Here is a 17,737-nt window from a genome sequence, read left to right as displayed (position 1 = left end):
CCCATTTTCTCTTGAGCTCTGGGAATTATCACCATGACTTCAAACACCAGAAAACTGTCCTAACTCACCTTGACATAGAGATGCAATGCAGTGTGGCAGAAGCAGAATTTAACTCAAATGATCACCACAGACTCAATGCAATGAAACCGTGTGACAGCTCAACAGCAGCTCTTGTCACCAGTTTAGACTCAGACAGATAAAACTAGAAATATCATCTCTGACCCAGGGGATCAGAGATGAGATTTGCACTTCAGTTTGTGGGTAAGGAGAGGTCACACACATCCTTTATGTCATACATTTTCTCTGAGGCTACCAGCTAGTGGCCCCTAAACCAGCATCCTCGCCGTCCTGCACACAGCTTAGGCAGCCTTAGTCTTTCACAAGAGTTCTGTGGTATTTCACAGCTTTACCCCACCTAAAACCCTGTGTGGAAAAGAGCCCAAAGGAGGCTGTTGGCTGCTTACTTCTGGCAGAAGAGCTGTCCACAGTTCCTGCAGTGGTGCCGCCTCTCGGTGAGCGAGAAGCGCACGGTGCAGCCCGAGCAGCTGTCGCCACCCTCGTCCTTCACCCAGTGGTCGGCCGCGGACCGGCCCGGCTGATCGCTCACTGACCAGCTGAACACCCTGCCCCGGCCGTCCCCGATCAGGATCCTGCTGTGATCCCTGCAAGGGAAACCAAAAGCATTCCTGCAACAGCTCTGGCACAGTAACACACAAGCATTGATGGCTGATTTTACACATCAGAGAATGTAAAATGTGTGTGACTAACCCAACTGCTCTGCTCTAACTGAGAGATGAATCTGCAACACTGTGTTTAACACAGTGCAGCTGAACAGCTCTCCCTCTCCTTAGGGTTTTTATCTCAGTCTTTGAAGAAGGCTGCCCCAGACAGAAGCACCACAGAACAGAGTTATGAACAATGGCACCTCTTCTTGCTGACAACAGCCAAAAGTGTTTGAAGTGCTCAAGTGTGAGCTACTCACTTGGAGATGCCGAGAGCAGTGATTTCTGCTGGGTGTGCGTTGTCCTTGCGATCAAATGCCGTGTGCATAGTTAGCTTGCTTCTGAACACCAGCTGACGCTCCCATCTGTATCCTACAAAGGAGTGGGAAGTGGGAGGGGATAAAGCAAATTTGCTCATTCTCATTTTTGTTCCCTCCTCCCCCAACACATCTGTAACTGCAACTTTGGAGTAAGAACAAAATCCCCCTCAGAGATTGAAGTTTTTCTCTTTTTCTGTAACATTTCACTTAGGAATAAAATTGAGGGCTGTGCACAGTTCCTTTTACCTGGTTTGAGCTTGCTGTAGTGCCGTGCTTCAGCATAGCTGGGGTGGGGGTGGTTAACCTGAGCATGGGGATGCATTTTTGCTTGTCCCTCCGAATAATTGACAAAGATAAATCCATCCTTCTCATCCAAGCTGAGCTGGTCTGACCAACGCCTGGAGTCATCAGAGCCGCTGTCTGCTGACCACGCCGCTGCTGCCCTGGCTGACGATGAGCGGGGCCTGTGGCTGGTGCTGCCTGGCTGGCTCTGGCTCTCCTGCCCTTTGGTGTCCTGGCCTATGCAGGCATCGTCTGCCTCGGAGTCACTGCTGTCCTCCTCATGGGCTTCCTGCCCTGCATGGGAACAGCAGGGAACAAGGCACTGTTAGTGAACCTGGCCATGGCCTGAGCTTTTTCCTTGCTCTGCTGCTGCACTGCCTGAAACCCAATGGGCACCAACTGCTGAGAGAGAGACACTGCATGCAGGCATTGCAGGCATCTCAGAGCCTTTTCAGAGATTCAGCTCCTGCCAGGAATCACACCATTCATATTTTTGCACTTTTTTTGCACTTTTTTCTGTTTTGCCAGAGAATGACACACCTTAGCTAAAGCTACTTCCTACAACAGTCCCTCTGAGGAAGGCTACGATAGACAAAAGAAACTTCAGAAACACTTCAGAAACACTCAAGTTGGCAAAACCTTTCAGCAAAACTTACACAAGTAAGCACAGTCAGCTATGCTGAAACTGACTGAAAAATATGATGCAGACTTGTTAATAACAGGACTTGTTAACACAAAAGAGCAATTAACAAAGACATTTATACTCCAAGTGACACTGAAAATAACCAAAAGCTGTATTTATATAATAATTACTTATGAGTAAAAATGAGATTCAGATCCAAATCCAGATCATATCTTCAACATGAAGAGTGCAGGAGATGGCTAAAAGAAACAGTCATAAGGCACAGAGCAAACTCTTCCAAGAGTGGAAAGGGAAATCATTGCTTGTCTTGTTTAAGCTGTTCCATCAGTAGATTCCACTTGGCTGCTATGCTATAATTCCATTTCACACTAAAATATATCTAGCTTTTGGACAATCCACTGAGCGTGCCAACAGCCAAAGCAAGCAGAGAAAAGTTCCACCTTCACAGAACAAAAAGCTATGATGGGAACATTTTTTCTTACTTGTAGCAGTATGAAACTATCTTAAGTAAGGTGGTGAACACAGAACTCAGATGCTCTGTTCATTGTGCCCACTGGATATCTACTGCTTTTTGAGATAAAATCTCCATCATTCCATTCTGCACTGTATAACCACAGGACTTGACTTACTCACAGCAAAGATCAGATAGAACAGGGAAATACCAAACACTTGTCAGGAGACATACCTATTTGAGCATCCTGACAGTCCTCTTGCATTTCCAGCATCTCCATAGGCTCTGGAGCTGGTGTTTCTGGCACTTGCAAAAACTCCATCCGCCAGAACTGGAGGGACAGGGGATAAGCAGAGTGGCACTTACTGAACTCTTGCCTTTTTCCTGAGCTACTTGAAGAGTTAAAATGCCTTAGCAGAACTGTGTATTCACAATGGTAGCATGCAAGGCAGGTCACATCTCCATACTAAACTCTGTTTTTGAGGACTAGAAACTATAAGAGGACATCTGTGTTCATGCCTGAATCCACTCCACACAGTTGTCTGACCAGCAGACTCTGCTTAAAGCTGCACCCAAAAGTACTGCAGGCTGAGTTAGCCATGTAGTGGTCAGAGATGACACGAAGTTTCTCTTTTCTTTCTAGCCAAGAAAAATGAATTGTCTCAAGGTGTGTGAAATTATAATGGTGAACCAAAGCAATAGTCTCCAGGTATGAAAGCTGGTGACCAAAACAGAGCAAGAAGGAAAATGCATGCTCTGCTGACTATTGCTGGTTACCACATCCCAATGGGGGCACCAAAAAAGGAGGAAGAAGTGTTCAGGTGAAATTCCCAAGTAAAGCAGGACTGCTTTTGGTCCTGGTCAGGACACTGTGTTCTCCTGGACAGGCATGACTTTTCTAAATACTATCACCAGCAAGGCAAAAGCTTTATTTTCCAGGCAATGATTCCTGGTACTCACCCGGACAACTCCATCTGAATGCCCTGTGACAATGACATTCTGGGTGTCCCACTCATTCATCTCTGACACAAAACAACACATAATTTGCTGGCTTCGGCCAGTGAAGGTGTTTACACTTGCAGTAGGGCTGCCATTAATGCTCCACACATGGATGTAAGTGCCAGCACATGATACAATGTCTCCCTGCAAAGACAAATAACACCTCCAGATTTCAATACAAAGCTGCAGGTATTCTTCAGCAAAAATATAAGTCAAGCTCATTTATAAGTCAAGTTGCTGGCACTTTTCAGGAAGTTCTATTCAGGGGGTGCCTGGCCAGCTGAAGAAGCCTTTAGGATTATATGAATTTATTTTTTTTTTAACTCTACCTAGAAAACCACACTTAGTAGCCACCAATTTGTTCTATTTACAGCACAGAATCAGTTGGCCAATTCCTCCGCTTTTCATAGCATAACAATCCAACAGCCTATTTTTAGTACTTTCAGTTTCCAAAGACTGCTCATGTTCACACTGCTTTTTTTCACAAATATGTATCACCCTAAATTTCATTTGCTTCCTTACTGGGAACAGTCCAAACTAGTGCAGAGGGAAACGGGAGCTGCAGGCTAAAGCACTGGCAGCACTACAGCCAGACCACCAACAGGTAGTAAACTGTACTTGCTACCCCCTGCTTGCATTACAGCCCTCTCTTGTCTTGATTTCTACCACTGCATCTGCTCCAGCTGCAACAGGGTCCATCCAGCCTTGACGGCCACGCATGGGAGCTGGATAAATGGTGACTTGTAACTCACAGGACCACCAGGGACAGAAGCTTTTAGGATACATCTGTTTCCACTACAACTGGCACTGCACTGTCACCCAAGGCATCCCTTGTTTCCTTTAAATTCAGCTTAAGACAAGAGAAGCCAACCAAGGTCGTGTATCAAAAGCTCTTCTTAGCTCCTGTGGCAGATCTGGCATCTCACTTGGAATGTCACACTAACAGTGCTTGCAGCACTGTTAATAAATAACCTCCTCTGAGCTCAAGCCACTCTGCATGGAATGCACCCACGTATGGCTCTAGACAAATGACATAAATTATTCCTAAACCAGTTGTTAATCAGTTTTCAGATGAGTTATACAAGTTCTGCCAAATTAACAGGAGAGTCCAGTGGCTTTTTTCCCTTTGGTTTAATGATTTCCAACTCTTGCTACTGTTCCCACTGCAGCCTGGTGGACAGGGTTTGGCTCTCACCGTTAATTCATTTATGCAGAGTGCTGAAATGGGAGCCCTGTGCCCCCGGAGCTGTGTGAGGAAGGAGAGCTTGTTCAAGTCCCAGATGATGCAGGTGCGATCCCGGGACCCGCTCACAATGATGTGATACGCCAGTGATGCCGTTAAACACGTAACAGTGTCAGTGTGACCCAGCAGCGCCTGCAAAACACAAGCCAGGAGCAAAAGTGGAAATCAGGAGAGAGCACAAAAATTCCACATCAAAGCCTCTTACCTGAAAGATTCAGATAACCTAACCAGAATGTCCCATCAGAAGATGCAGCCACCTTATAAGTCTTCAGTTGATAACTATTTCTATAACTGAAAATGGTAAAAGTAATATTTTTTTTCCATTTAAAAAGAGCTCTGACAAAACAAAATTCCGAGGGTCTAATATTACAGATCCTTCCACTGAAGAAAACCCCATTCTGCATCAGTAGCACTTGTTTTAGGGTCAGAAAGTGTTCCAGGCTGCACCTGAAATGACATTCTGACTCCTACAATAACTGCTGATGACTAAGAGAAGATAAGGAGACAAGAAACAGTTGAAGCCCAAAAAAGCAAAGTCAGTTGGAAAGAGAAGAAAAGTATGATTATCTACTCATATTAGGCCCTACTTTTCCATTTTAGGCTTAATCTATTGGAAAAAGAGTCTGAAATACAGTCAGATTACTGCACCTTACTCAGTTAAAATGAACTCAGTTAAAATAAAACTCACTGAATACGTAAATGTATTCAAATATGCTGCCTCAAAATTTAAGATAGAGTGTTTTATCATGTACAGTTTTAAAGTAAATCACTTCAGAAAAGCAGCTTTGGACAGGTGATTACTGCACAAGGGAAGTTACTAAATAATTCTCTAAATTTCTTTTCATAAATTTGAGAGAAAGACTGCCTCTAAAAAGCAGTCCTTCTGTGAAGATGCTAATGGAACTGTAACACAACCTATAACAATGATTTACAGCTGCTAGAATATATGGACTTAGTTGTGGTTGGATTTTTTTGGTTACATTTGTTGAGTTTGTTTTTTCCTTAGTAAACACACAAAACTTACTCTGCACTTAGCTGCACCTGACTTTAGAGCATGGGTGCTTATTTTAGATTATAAAGTCCAATAATTAAAGCAATTAATTTTTTTTTTTAAAGAGGAAAATTAACCTTTAAGGCAGTCTCTTTTTATGTCCTTCCTGACAGGTTTTAGATGAGGTTATTACACATAATACTACAAAGTAGACAACTTCACAAAACCTACCTGCATAATTTTATTAACATCACTATCAAATTCCCTTTGTCTCCAGAAGACTCCTTGTGAACCACTATTCTTAAAAAAAAATGCAATTTTAAAGACGCATTTTGCCCACTTTCAATGCAGAGCCCCATCTCAACTACTCCATTCTCTGGAGAGCTGCTGGACTCATGGTTTCAAAGGTGAACAATACCCATTACACAATTACTTTGATCTTATAACACTACTTTACAGCTTTAATACATTTTACCTGTTTCAGTGTGAGTGCTTTAGCTTTTTCTTTGGAGACACCCATTTCCCACACACACACTGCTGTGCTTGTTCCTCCAGTGATAACTAGTTTGGGGTTGGGGCAAATGGCACACAGGATCTGACCCCATTCTGACAAGCATTCATAAACAATCACGGCCTAAAAACACAGAACACAAAGAATTACTTACAGAACTAGTACTTCATAGGATAAAAAATAAAAACCTGGCTGCCACCTTGCACTCATTAGGTCACTAAGACCTGGTAAAAAACTATTGTGAGTTATTATTCTGTCAACATCCTGGTGAAGACCCTCAAGAGGGAGCAAAAAAACCTGATGCAGCAGAAGATTATTTCATTCATGTGTGAAATAAATGTCCATTGTTATGGTTTTTTTTCACTATTCAGTACTGATTGCTGGAACAAAGTTCAGATTACAAACCTTGTCTGACTCATAGGTACCCAGTCTGCAGCTGAGGTCTGCATAGCCCCAGGCAAATGTTTTATTCCAGGTGGGTGGGATGAGAACCTTGTTCTGTTCTACTGCCAGAATGCCTTTATCAGTACACACGATCTGCCCCACAGGCTCCTTGAGCTCTGAAAGAGAAGATGGAGTTATGTTTTATTGCTGGGAGAGACAAATACTATCAGATCCCTTTAAGTACCTGCTGCTCTTCCAAAGCAAGGTCTCCGTAGTGGCTATTTTTACATTCTTTGCATCAGCTGCAGTGATGGCAACTTTTGCTCCATTCCTAACAAATGCAGAGCCAAATATAGATTAGTGCTTTCTAATTTCCTGATTTAGTCTTCTCTCTAAGCCCTGCTATGCCCCATTTAATAGCATGTCTTCTCTCCTTACAGCAGGGAGCCACAGATTGCTTTACTCAGCTAGGAAAGAACTCCCTGTACAGCATTTACCTGCCTTGCAGACAATTACGTTTTGTTCAGTCCACTGTCAGATTTGAAGTAAAAAACCACTTTCTTTTGTCTCAGTGCTGCTACCAACACCATACTTTCCTGCCAACATTCCTTAGTATTTCTTGGCACTGTGATAAATAATCCTTTTGCTGTGAAAATCACAAAAACAGAGGCTATCACAGGTCCAGAAACAACGTACTCTGAATGTTGTTCATTAAATTCAAACTTATAAAGATGTGCTTGGGCTCCATTTTATCCCTCTATTTAAAAAATGTCATATTCAACTGTGTAGCTGTGGTGTTTCCCAAGATCCTTTAAAGTAGATAAGAACATAGTTGTACAGCATTAGGATATTTTGAATTTGTCTCTCTCACAAAACTACAGGCAGTAAGAATATTAGAAGTAAGAAAAAGATGGAAAAGTACAATCTTGCTGAAACTCTGAATGCTTGGGCAAAGAAACAGCAATAACTACTGTGAGTTTCAAGTTTACCTTTCACTGGGGCAAGAGATGGCCGCAGGTTGTCCAAATGATGGAAAAAGATCTTGTCACCTGTGGAACCAGGGGGCACAGAGGTTCCCACAGCCTCTCCGTTCAGACGGCTTCTAACACGCTTTGGTGGGTGGGGTTTTTTGAAGAGCTGAAATTCATCAAGAAACTAATGATCATCAAAAATTACAGGTTTACAAGGGCACTAGTTTAAAAAGATCATAAATATGTCCAATATATCTTCTAAAAATTCTGCAGGTAAGCAAATGCTTTACTGCTCCCAGTATTCACTAATAACTCATGATGAACATTTCAAAAGCCTTAAACAATACAAAAACCAACAAGGAGCAAAGTTGCTCTCCCCCCTCAGGCCGTGGCATCTTGGTACCCTCATGGAGTCTGTGAGAGCCCTCTTCCAAACACACCACCAGCTCTGCAATGTTTTGCATCATAACTTTTTAAAATTGAAACCCAAACTGCCAGGCATGTTACTAGTGGAAGAGGTGAGACAAAGAAGATGCATGTTACATTGTGCAGGAAAGCAGTGCAAAAATGCACAGCAGCCATGTCTGAGAGAGCCTGCCCTGGATCCCCCATAGGAAATAACAGAGGGAAACAGCAAGACTCTACAGTTACATAAAAATGTGCTCCAAGAGCACTCACCCTCAACAAAGCCTTAAGGAAGTTTTGAGTTTCCAAGTTTACTGCAGTCTATTTCCTCCAGCAAAGCATTATGCAATTCCTGGTAGATTTCACCACAGCTTTGTACCTAACAGGCATCTGAGGATGCAGGCAGAGCTCTGGACTCAGCTGCAGTGCTCTCTATTGCCCTGACCTCTGTCCCAGTCCCTGTCTGTCCATCTGGCTTTAGCTGGGCCACATCTGATTATCATCACAGGAAAGAGATTGGTTATTACATAAGAGGAGAAAACCCTACAGCCACTACATAATTAGATTATTGAGAGAGAGCAAGGAAGGGAAAGGAGGAAAGTGACAGAAGACGGATAAGCAGTTCTTTGCCTTCCTTCCAAGCAGTGAGAGACAGATAGCTCTAAATGGGTTGCCACAGGAAATATTGTGTGGCTGTCCTGAAACATTATGTGCTGAGAGCTGAGGTTAGAGTTTCCAACACATGGCTTGAGCTCCCAGCCAATTGCTGAAGGTATCTGCGGTTTCCGCCAGATCTAGGATTGGAAATATTTACCAAAGACATTTAAGATTTTCACTGGATAGCAAAAAACTCTAAAGAAATGCCCAATAAAAAACCCAAATCAAAACCACCAACTGAGACTCCCCCCAAACCTGAACCCCCAGATTTAGTATTACATTGAATTATTTAATGTAGTCTCTTGAAGAGAACACAAACTTTAAAGCTGCACCAAAACCTGGTCTTTACATCTTCTTAACTATGGCTGTCCTACAAGAGGGAATCACCCATGAGACTAGGATAAAAAAAAAGAAGAAGTTATTATAGAAATTGTTTTATTACAGGGTAACTTCAAATACCTTAGCACTGGGCATTACTTTGAAGTTGCACTTTCATTCCTCCCCTATGACTCAGCAGCAGGAACACAGTTCTGGGTTTTTTTAATGCTGATTTTAACAGTTGAGCTATAATTCATTATGCCTTTATTTTAAGGATGTAAAGGGGAAAAAAGACATTTCTAACCTCACAAGTAAAGCCCAAAGTCCATCTTTGTTCAATTTATGATGGAAACATAAATGATTTTGCTTCACTGGAAGAATATTTAGGAAAAAATACTCCCAAGAAGTTTCACTCCTAAAACACCTTCCTGTTTCATATTAACACATTTCAATTTGAGTGCTAACTGGAAAATAAGAATTCTACAAAGGGTATACCTGCTTTGGTATCTGTCCAAAGTTATTAATGAATCCTATGGTAGCTGTCTCTTTTAAAGGATCATTGATGTTATATATGTCCACTTGTCCCTCATAGAAGAGATGGTGAAAGACATTTACAGCTTCTACTGCAGCAGGACCTTGCTGTTTATAGCCAAAGATCAAGTCAATCCACTCATGCAGGTGAGCACTCACAAAGTCACATTCCAGAGCCTGAAATTCAGAAGGCATGCATTAAAACGAGTTGAATTGCTCACTGATTGAATTTACTACAGTTGCCACAAGAAGAAATGCAGAACATGATTTGACACATTTTTGCCACATTTTGACAAAGCTTTTCATTGAAGCAAGTCTGGCCTCAAAGTACACTGTAGCCAAAAAGGAAGGAGAGGAAACACTGGTCCCATAGACCTTGGCAACAATCAGACACCAGCCCTGAACTCACAGACTGGCCTGTGACTGCATAAATTGAGCACAGATTAAAGTGCAGTGGGAAGTCCCAACAGACATTCTACTGTCACCATGAAAATTCAAATTACCTCCCGATGGACTCTGATAAACTCACGAGGATCTCCTTTTGCCCATGGAGGAAGTATTACATCACCAAGTTTAGTCCCATTTTGTTTACAACCTAATAAAAAGAAAAAGAAGGAAAAAATTTGGACAGAAGCACTGAAACTGAACTGCAACAGCAAAGGTGAAAAAAAAAAGTGAAAAAAAAAATCAAAGTCTAATATCATGTATGTATAAAGGAAGCCACTTCAGTCTTTTCTTTAAAATACTATTGTGGTTTGAAATGTCAGGCAATAAAACACGAAAACTTCCGCCTCAGTTGTTCATGTAAGATTGCTTTCAGGAGAAAGAATCCAAATACTCCTCACTAAGGCTTCTGAAGAGGAAAACAGCATTTTATCATAGAATGAAATTGTCATTTTACTGCTGAGAACAGCCCGTACTCCTGTGACGTGCAGCCAAACACTCATTTCCTAGCAGTGCAGAGCTAACTGGTATGCCCCACAAGCTCCATGCCCAAGGATACTGGCAATTCCCTGGTATGACCACAGTATGGACACAATACATTCACTCTGTCCTGGACAGCCTCTTTCTCACTCTGGACATCAAACAGTGGCATGTTGTGATCAACAAAAATATGTTTGGTAAAACTCCTCAGTTGCATTCTTGTTCTGTCACTTGTTGTCAAGAGACAATTCCACACTTCCTATTAACTCAGAGGAACACCTACAAATTTCCAACTTTACAGGGGCACACAAAAAATAAGTGCAACACTCCAACAGAAACTTTACTTGCATCACCAAACTTCAAATCTTCCTTTCTTTTCAGGTGAGAGGATGGGAAGCAGGATTACTACAAATTACCACAATCAAAAGTACCTCAGTGTTTGACAATTGCTCCTAAAAGAGCCTTTTCTACTGTTGGTCCAAATGCTCAATGCAGAATTTCCAATGGTTACAGTCTAAAATTATCAGATACAAAGATAAGTGGACAAGAGCTCAACATTTTTTCCGTAACACTCATATTATTTAGTGTAAAATATAGATGGAAGAGGTATTGCAAAGTGTTCTTTGGGTTTTGCTTTTCTTTTTTTGTAAGGTTGTGTTTCCAATCTGCTACAACAGATTTTGAATAAAGGCTTGCAGGCCACTAAAACCTATGATTTGATTAATCTTTATTGTTGGTAATAGATTCACAGCACAGAGCTCAGAATATGAGAGCTTAACACCAGTGTTAAGAGTGACACATAATAAGTAACATGCATCTCCAACAAACAGGTCTCCTACACAACTCCTGCTGAATAATCACTGTCACAACTGCTGTGACAATTCGAAAAACCTTTAGGAATATTTTCAAATGAAGTTCTAAAAGCAAAGATTTGTCAAACATATTTTGAGAAGCTTCAAAAAATAAACAACAAAGATGGTGAACACCATCATGGAATAGGTTACAACGAGAAAAATGCAAAGCAGAGAAATTCTAAGTAAATTATTACTATCTGTGCATTTTTAACTGATAAAAATCCCAAAATTGACAAAAATACACTGCTTCAAACAAAAATCTTTTCAGGGACTAGTTCTGCAATACTCAGAAGACACTTTTGTATTAAACTGCTTACAATGAACACTCACAGCTTGAGAAAATACCTGAAGTTTGTCTGGCTCTGTTCTCCCACCCACAGCGCTGCTATCAAGCTCTTTTTGCCTACCTAGATCAAAATTGTTGGAGTTGAGCAGGAACTCGGGGAGGTAGAAGAACTCTGGGATGAGCTCCTTCACGTCGGCCATGTTGTGCTTGGAGGCGGAGTACCAGGCCTCGCGCACGCTGTGGAACATGCGGTCAGCCAGGTCGAAGTGCCCGCCCTGGGGGCACAGAGAGCGGCATGTCAGTGTCACAGCATCCCTCAGCATGGCAGCTTTGCCAGGAAGGCAAATCAGAGCATCCTCTGCCAAATCAAGACACTAGAACATAGCACATTTCTTTTTTTAACACAACCAATCTAATCAGCTGCGTTGCTCTCAGGTACATGATAACAGAAAATATAGATACACATACACAGAACTTCAGGAAAAGTCTCATCTGTCTGATTTCAAATCTAGTCTCTTTCAGAGAAACAGCAAAATATTTTTCACAATAGAATTAATTTTGGTTTTTGTCTGCTGCTACTTTGTTTTGTATACGTTTAAAAAAATGTTCAAACTACAAGGGAAAAAAAACAGGTGAATTCCATCACATCTTTTAAAAAGACGTATCAAAAATCTGCCAGGCAATAAGAACTCTGCTAAAAGGTATTTCTTCTGTGATATTTGATGAAAACAAAGCTGACTGATCTTATTTCCCAGTCATGTCTGAAATACACAGTAAGCAAGAAATTTGAAGTGCATTTTTACCTGTAACCGTAAGAAAATCTGAGTAAAAGGCTCCATCCGGACAAGATAGGAAGCCACAATCATGGCTGAGGAATAGTGAGTCCCATAGTGATAAGCTGGGGTTTCCCCTGCAGATCAAAAATCATAAACATAGAGAAATAAAGTCGTTAGATGACAGAATCAGTACTAATGGGGAAAAAAAAATAACACTGCATTTTAATTACTCTGTGGCCTTGGACACATTCAGAACCAGAATTTGCAATTTTCATTCTCAGGTATCTGAAAGCTTTATGTTTTGTCACTTGAGTTTGGCAGCAGTACAGTAGCCCTAATTCAATAGGGTTCTGCAAAGGAGAAAATAAGAATTTTCTTATTTTCAGAAAGCAGTACTGAATGGTCACTCATTTTTCGTTTTAACTAATTGAAATATTGCAGTGCAACTACAGTGATTTCTGCTGAAGAAAAATTTTTTAAAAGGTGTTTTTTTTTAATTTTTGGTGTTATTTTGTACTATGGAGTTAGAATCTTGGGCAGAAATATGTATAAGAACTGTTGCCTACAGATTTTGTACAGCTTTTACTTTCTTAATTTCCTGGCAAAATGTCTGCACTTAGAAACTATTGATTTGTTTCTAAAAATGAATGTCTTTGCCACCTACTACTGTTTGACACAGAACAGCACTGCAGTAGTTAAACAGGCTTCTATCTTCAATGAAAGCACACAAGAAAACTTTTCTTGCCAAACACAGAAGCTTTATTTTCAAAATATAAGCTAGCTCTAAAATCATGACTAGGTAACTTAATTGATTCCCATTCTGAGGCTTTTTTATGTGTCCTTCATGCGCCTGCCCATATATATATAATATTAAACTCATCTAAACGTGCCACTGTCCTATCTTTGTTTTTACATATAAACAAAGGTGTCATTTAGAATTAAAACAACACAAAGAGAAAGTCAATGTCTATTTGTTCTAATTTAGACTTTGTTGGACGGTCACAAAAAAACCCATGGTAGAGTTCTGCACATCCATATCCAAATCTCTCTACCCACATTATAAAAAAATCCATGAGTCCTTCCTATGATGACAGGCACATGTTCCTCTTTCTGCAGGATGGATTATTACTTACCATTGGGATCCTCCCAATCCTTGTATCGCTTCTTGTATTGGGCTAACCTGTCCTCTGTTTGAGCTCCCATGGGCCTGGCCAGGTTTCTGAATGTTTTGGGATTTGTAAGATCCAGTTCCTTTAAAAATAAATCAGACAACAATTTTATAAAACCAAAACACATCCTTTGAAAACTGCTGATTACCACAGTTAACACCACCGACCTCTTAAGGTTATTATCCCTGCTTTCTACACACGCAGCAAGTGCAATGTTGGATATGCTTAAAACAGTCCTTCAGTGTGATCCAAGACAGCCAGCGTGTTTTATCTGCAATCACATCTGGGCTCTGCACAACTTCTGCCCTGCTCCTCTGATCCTGTCCCCAGTTCCCCCTAATTTTTCCACAAATACTCAACAAGTCCCCTAACAATATTTTATGTAATGGTCTTGTTGGTGGCAATGGCTGTCCACAAAAGCATTAATAGGATGTTTCATCTTTTTCAAAAGCACATTCTTTCACCGTGGGGCCAGATTTCATAGTAACCCCTATCACAGTCTTCTGAACAAGGATACCTTCTCTGTGGGCTTAGCATACTTCAGGATACACAGTTTAAAGCTAATGCAGACATTTACAGGAACTGCTGCAAGGTAGAGGGGCAAATGTCTCTCTCTGGATCCCAGCCCTCACCTGTGCACAGGCCAACAACACCTGTAAAACCAGCCCAGCCAAGATTCTCTAATACCCTCCCTGTGGAGAAGTGGGAGAAACACAATAGAAACGTTCAACTTATACAAGATCACTATCAAGGCTGACAAGATGTTGTATTCACCTCTGAGTCATAGTCTGCAAGGATCCAGGGGAAGACAGGGTACTGCATGAGGTCATTGTAGGATCTGCCAGCCAGGGTGTTCAAGTGCATCAAGTACTGGAAGTTACTGATTTCTCCTCTCTTAAGGCAGACAGATAACAGCACAGTAAAGTTTTCACTTTACAACAATCAAATATCAACCAGACAGGCTGTCAATGTGCAGCCCTCCCCAAACATAAAAACTTACTTCAATATTGCAATGCTCACTCTACTTTTACTACAGCCCTCCCCCTGCAATTCAACAATAGAACCATTTCCTATTCGATGATGATACCACAAAATACTAAAAATTAAATGCTGAGATACACTTTCTACAACAGTATGTTCCACCTGTTAGAAAAAGAGGATGCAACTTATGTGTATTGATTATTTATGTATCATTACAAAATGTGGAATTTAATACAAATAATACCCCAGCATTTTCATACTTACCTCCCATCTTTGAGTAACAGATTTTTCTCCCACTAAAGTGCTAAGCAAGCCAGACCTAGCGGGAAGAAGAAAGTGAATTTCTTGAATTTGCAATAGAAACTGGGTTACATTTTCACAAGACAACCCAAAATTTCAACATTAAAAGTTATAAATTGCAGCCATTAGAAGAACATGTCTCTTTTCCTTTTGCAGTATTTTTTATTAGAATTCTAAAATACACTTTAAAAATTAAATTGCATGTTAATTATGCAATTCAGTACAAGTGGTGGCTGATGAGTAAAATATTTTTAACAACTTGGATAAATCTGATGGCTTCAGCACTGCAATACCTTTCTGAATGTATCAGTACACTGATAACGTTAATTCTGATATTCTCCAGATAATCATGATATCAACGCAACCATCATTTATTGGAAACTGATGAGCCACAGAGGTTGTGAGGAACAGAACCACCTACCCTTGCTCCACGCTGGTGTTTGGTCTCTGCCCAGACACTGACTCTGAGCTGTCGGTCAGAGATGGCACCACAGCCAAAAACCTGCAGCAGCAGTTCAAAGATTATGATTAGTGTTTCTGCCTTCTGGATGTCATCTCCAGAAAAGCAGCATGCATTTTGTACAGTTACAGACTTCCTTTTGAGCAGCTTCACAACATCTCAAACAAAATCACAGGAGCTTCTTCTCACTGAAGGCTTGCAGTGCCTTCTAGTGGCTCTTTCCTGCAGCAGTAAGGTGCTAGCAGGGACCAAACAAACCCTCCACATAGGTATTTGCAAACATTCATGGTAAATACTCTAATTTATTTTACATTACCTTTGATAAACTTTGTTTCTAACCCCTTTCTGGAAAGCTAGAAGATAGTTCCGTCCATCTCCTGAGAAAACTTCAATTGCAATTGGCTGAAAACGGAAGACAAACCCCATGTCAATAATAACTTATTTTCTTGTCACCTTTGAAGGCCAGGCACAGACCAGTTTAGTCATGCTACATGCAGCACTAAATTACAGTGAAGCAGACTTTGCTTAGCGCAACCAAACATTTTACTTTTTGGATGACTGACATTGACTAATATGTCCAATAAACTAAATCTGGGTAAGTTGCAACAAGGATGCCCAATCTAAATGCTTCAATTTCAACACTGTCAATAGCTTCTCTTTCGAAATATTCTTCAGTTATGTATTGATTTTAATTTCTAAAAATTACATCATCAAAACACTCCAAATATGGTGTCCAAGTTACCTGCAAAAGATATCTCCTTTTGTGCACCTCCTTGATATCTTCATATGCGAAAATGCTGCAAGTTCTTTTGAGTTGACTTGGACCTTGCCTTGCTCCCCTAGGTATGATTGGCTCATGCATCCTGTAAAGGAACACAAACAGGCCTGAGTGAAGTGATTAAAAAGAAGAGAAATTTTCTTCTTGGAAACGAATTATTCAATTAATTTCATATGAGAGTCCAGTTACAGAAACAGTTGACAACATATTTTCACAATTTACCATACTACACATTGCTCAGTACCCCGAGGTCTTCCTGCATCTTACATTATCTTGGAATTGACTCCTCAAAAACCTCATTGAATACTTCTTGTTCAGCTTCTAAGGATCAAGGAAACTCTAGGAATGTACTCACTTTGGAGGCAGTGTCTCAATGTCCCGTATCTCCCTGGTGGCTGTCATGGTAAAGCCATCGATGACATAGAAGTGCTCTTTCCCAAAGAGAAGCAGCCCCTCACTGGTGTCAAGGCCCTGAACCCGAGCACAGCGGTACATGTGCTGGATCTATGAGGAAACGCAGATGCTTAGGGAAAGCAGGTTAAGGAGCATAGGCTCAGACCACTGCTCTGTTAGAACAAGTCCCAGACACTGCTGTATCACTCGCACATACAGCAAAAATCCTGTCAGTCTCTCCTTTAATCAGACCTAATGCCAGTGACTAGTAACTGGGGAGGAAGTTGGATAAGGCCTCATTGGTATGATATAAATGTGTCTATTTGCCAGTTTATCCACTTGCACTACACTGCCTGAACCTATTTTAGAACCTGCAGCCTACTCAGATTAGAGATCAGGTCTAATAGATCAAAATGCTATTTAACGGTATACTTCTATGGACAAAGCCTGAAATACCAAATACACAGTATGATAAATCACCACTGATCTTGGGTACAAAATACTACTTTATCAAGGCTTCACATTCTAATGAAGGCAACAATAATTAGGAATAGTGTGCTAAATTCAGTGCTAACATTTTCAATGTTTATTTTCTATTCTGATCATTAAGTTGCCAGGACAATAAACCAAGCATGGGACAGGTCATAGCCTTCATTTCAGGGCAGGTGAATTTTTCCCTTGCAGGCAGAAGGTAAAACAAAACCAAAATGTTTCCAGTACAGCATTTTTAGGGTCAGGCACACAAAGTACACATTTTAAGGAAGAAGCTGATGAAATGTACAGACCAAGGAAGATATATAGGACATTTATTCATGTCTGGGGCACATAATGAAGAAATTCCAATACATTAAATTCTTAGTGTGTTTGAAACAGTACCTTCTCTCCTTCTTCAAGCAGTCGAAGCAAAGTTGTATTGTCAGTTTTCTCCTCTTCATCAATTGAACTCCCCTCAACAATTTGATCCTGTGACTGGTCCTGGTTCTCATCATCTCCTCCATCAGGAGCAGAGCGAGATCGTTTCAGGGGAGGCTTCACCAGGCCTGGAAAAGAGCAGAGACAGATAAATGTCATAAAGAGACATAAAAAATTAACTTCACAGAACCTATAATCTTTTAAATTACTGACCCAATGCCAAGAGAGAAAAACAAGAGTCCTGCAGGACTTACACTTGTCTTAATGCAAGTGCATGAGAGGATGACAAAGCAAACCATCTAACCTTTGACTCTTGCAATAGTGTCCTCCCCGTGCTCTGGCTCCTGCTGAGCTGTTTCCCCAACGGTGTTCTCCTCGATGGCGTCCTGGAAGACGGCGGGGTTTCCGGAAGCCAGGCGCATGTAGTACTCCTTGCTGTCATAGCTGATGGCTCTCCGGTAGCGAGCAGGTTTCTT

At 41.0% G+C, this 17,737-nt stretch overlaps 1 protein-coding gene across 10 annotated transcripts in view; it reads right to left on the bottom strand.

Annotated features, from left to right (window-relative positions):
- Positions 1 to 17,737, bottom strand: part of WDFY3 (WD repeat and FYVE domain containing 3) — a 156,734-nt gene that overhangs the window by 7,005 nt on the left and 131,992 nt on the right. For all 10 annotated transcript variants that reach the window (XM_074540765.1, XM_074540764.1, XM_074540763.1 and 7 more), the window contains 22 exons: positions 17,566 to 17,734; positions 17,226 to 17,389; positions 16,312 to 16,460; positions 15,921 to 16,041; positions 15,495 to 15,580; positions 15,140 to 15,220; positions 14,683 to 14,737; positions 14,212 to 14,331; positions 13,402 to 13,519; positions 12,296 to 12,402; positions 11,614 to 11,767; positions 9,932 to 10,023; positions 9,393 to 9,605; positions 7,536 to 7,683; positions 6,568 to 6,722; positions 6,127 to 6,285; positions 4,613 to 4,792; positions 3,379 to 3,561; positions 2,653 to 2,749; positions 1,289 to 1,618; positions 983 to 1,094; positions 465 to 662 (listed from right to left, as the gene is read on the bottom strand). In XM_074540765.1, coding sequence (XP_074396866.1) covers positions 465 to 662; positions 983 to 1,094; positions 1,289 to 1,618; positions 2,653 to 2,749; positions 3,379 to 3,561; positions 4,613 to 4,792; positions 6,127 to 6,285; positions 6,568 to 6,722; positions 7,536 to 7,683; positions 9,393 to 9,605; positions 9,932 to 10,023; positions 11,614 to 11,767; positions 12,296 to 12,402; positions 13,402 to 13,519; positions 14,212 to 14,331; positions 14,683 to 14,737; positions 15,140 to 15,220; positions 15,495 to 15,580; positions 15,921 to 16,041; positions 16,312 to 16,460; positions 17,226 to 17,389; positions 17,566 to 17,734 — 3,191 coding nt within the window. The remainder of the gene's footprint in view (positions 1 to 464; positions 663 to 982; positions 1,095 to 1,288; positions 1,619 to 2,652; positions 2,750 to 3,378; positions 3,562 to 4,612; positions 4,793 to 6,126; positions 6,286 to 6,567; positions 6,723 to 7,535; positions 7,684 to 9,392; positions 9,606 to 9,931; positions 10,024 to 11,613; positions 11,768 to 12,295; positions 12,403 to 13,401; positions 13,520 to 14,211; positions 14,332 to 14,682; positions 14,738 to 15,139; positions 15,221 to 15,494; positions 15,581 to 15,920; positions 16,042 to 16,311; positions 16,461 to 17,225; positions 17,390 to 17,565; positions 17,735 to 17,737) is intronic.

Source organism: Zonotrichia albicollis, chromosome 5 (genome assembly GCF_047830755.1).
Source record: "Zonotrichia albicollis isolate bZonAlb1 chromosome 5, bZonAlb1.hap1, whole genome shotgun sequence".
Lineage (NCBI taxonomy): Eukaryota > Metazoa > Chordata > Aves > Passeriformes > Passerellidae > Zonotrichia > Zonotrichia albicollis.
Note: the sequence above shows the minus strand (reverse complement) of the source record. Positions and strands in the feature narration are given on the sequence as shown.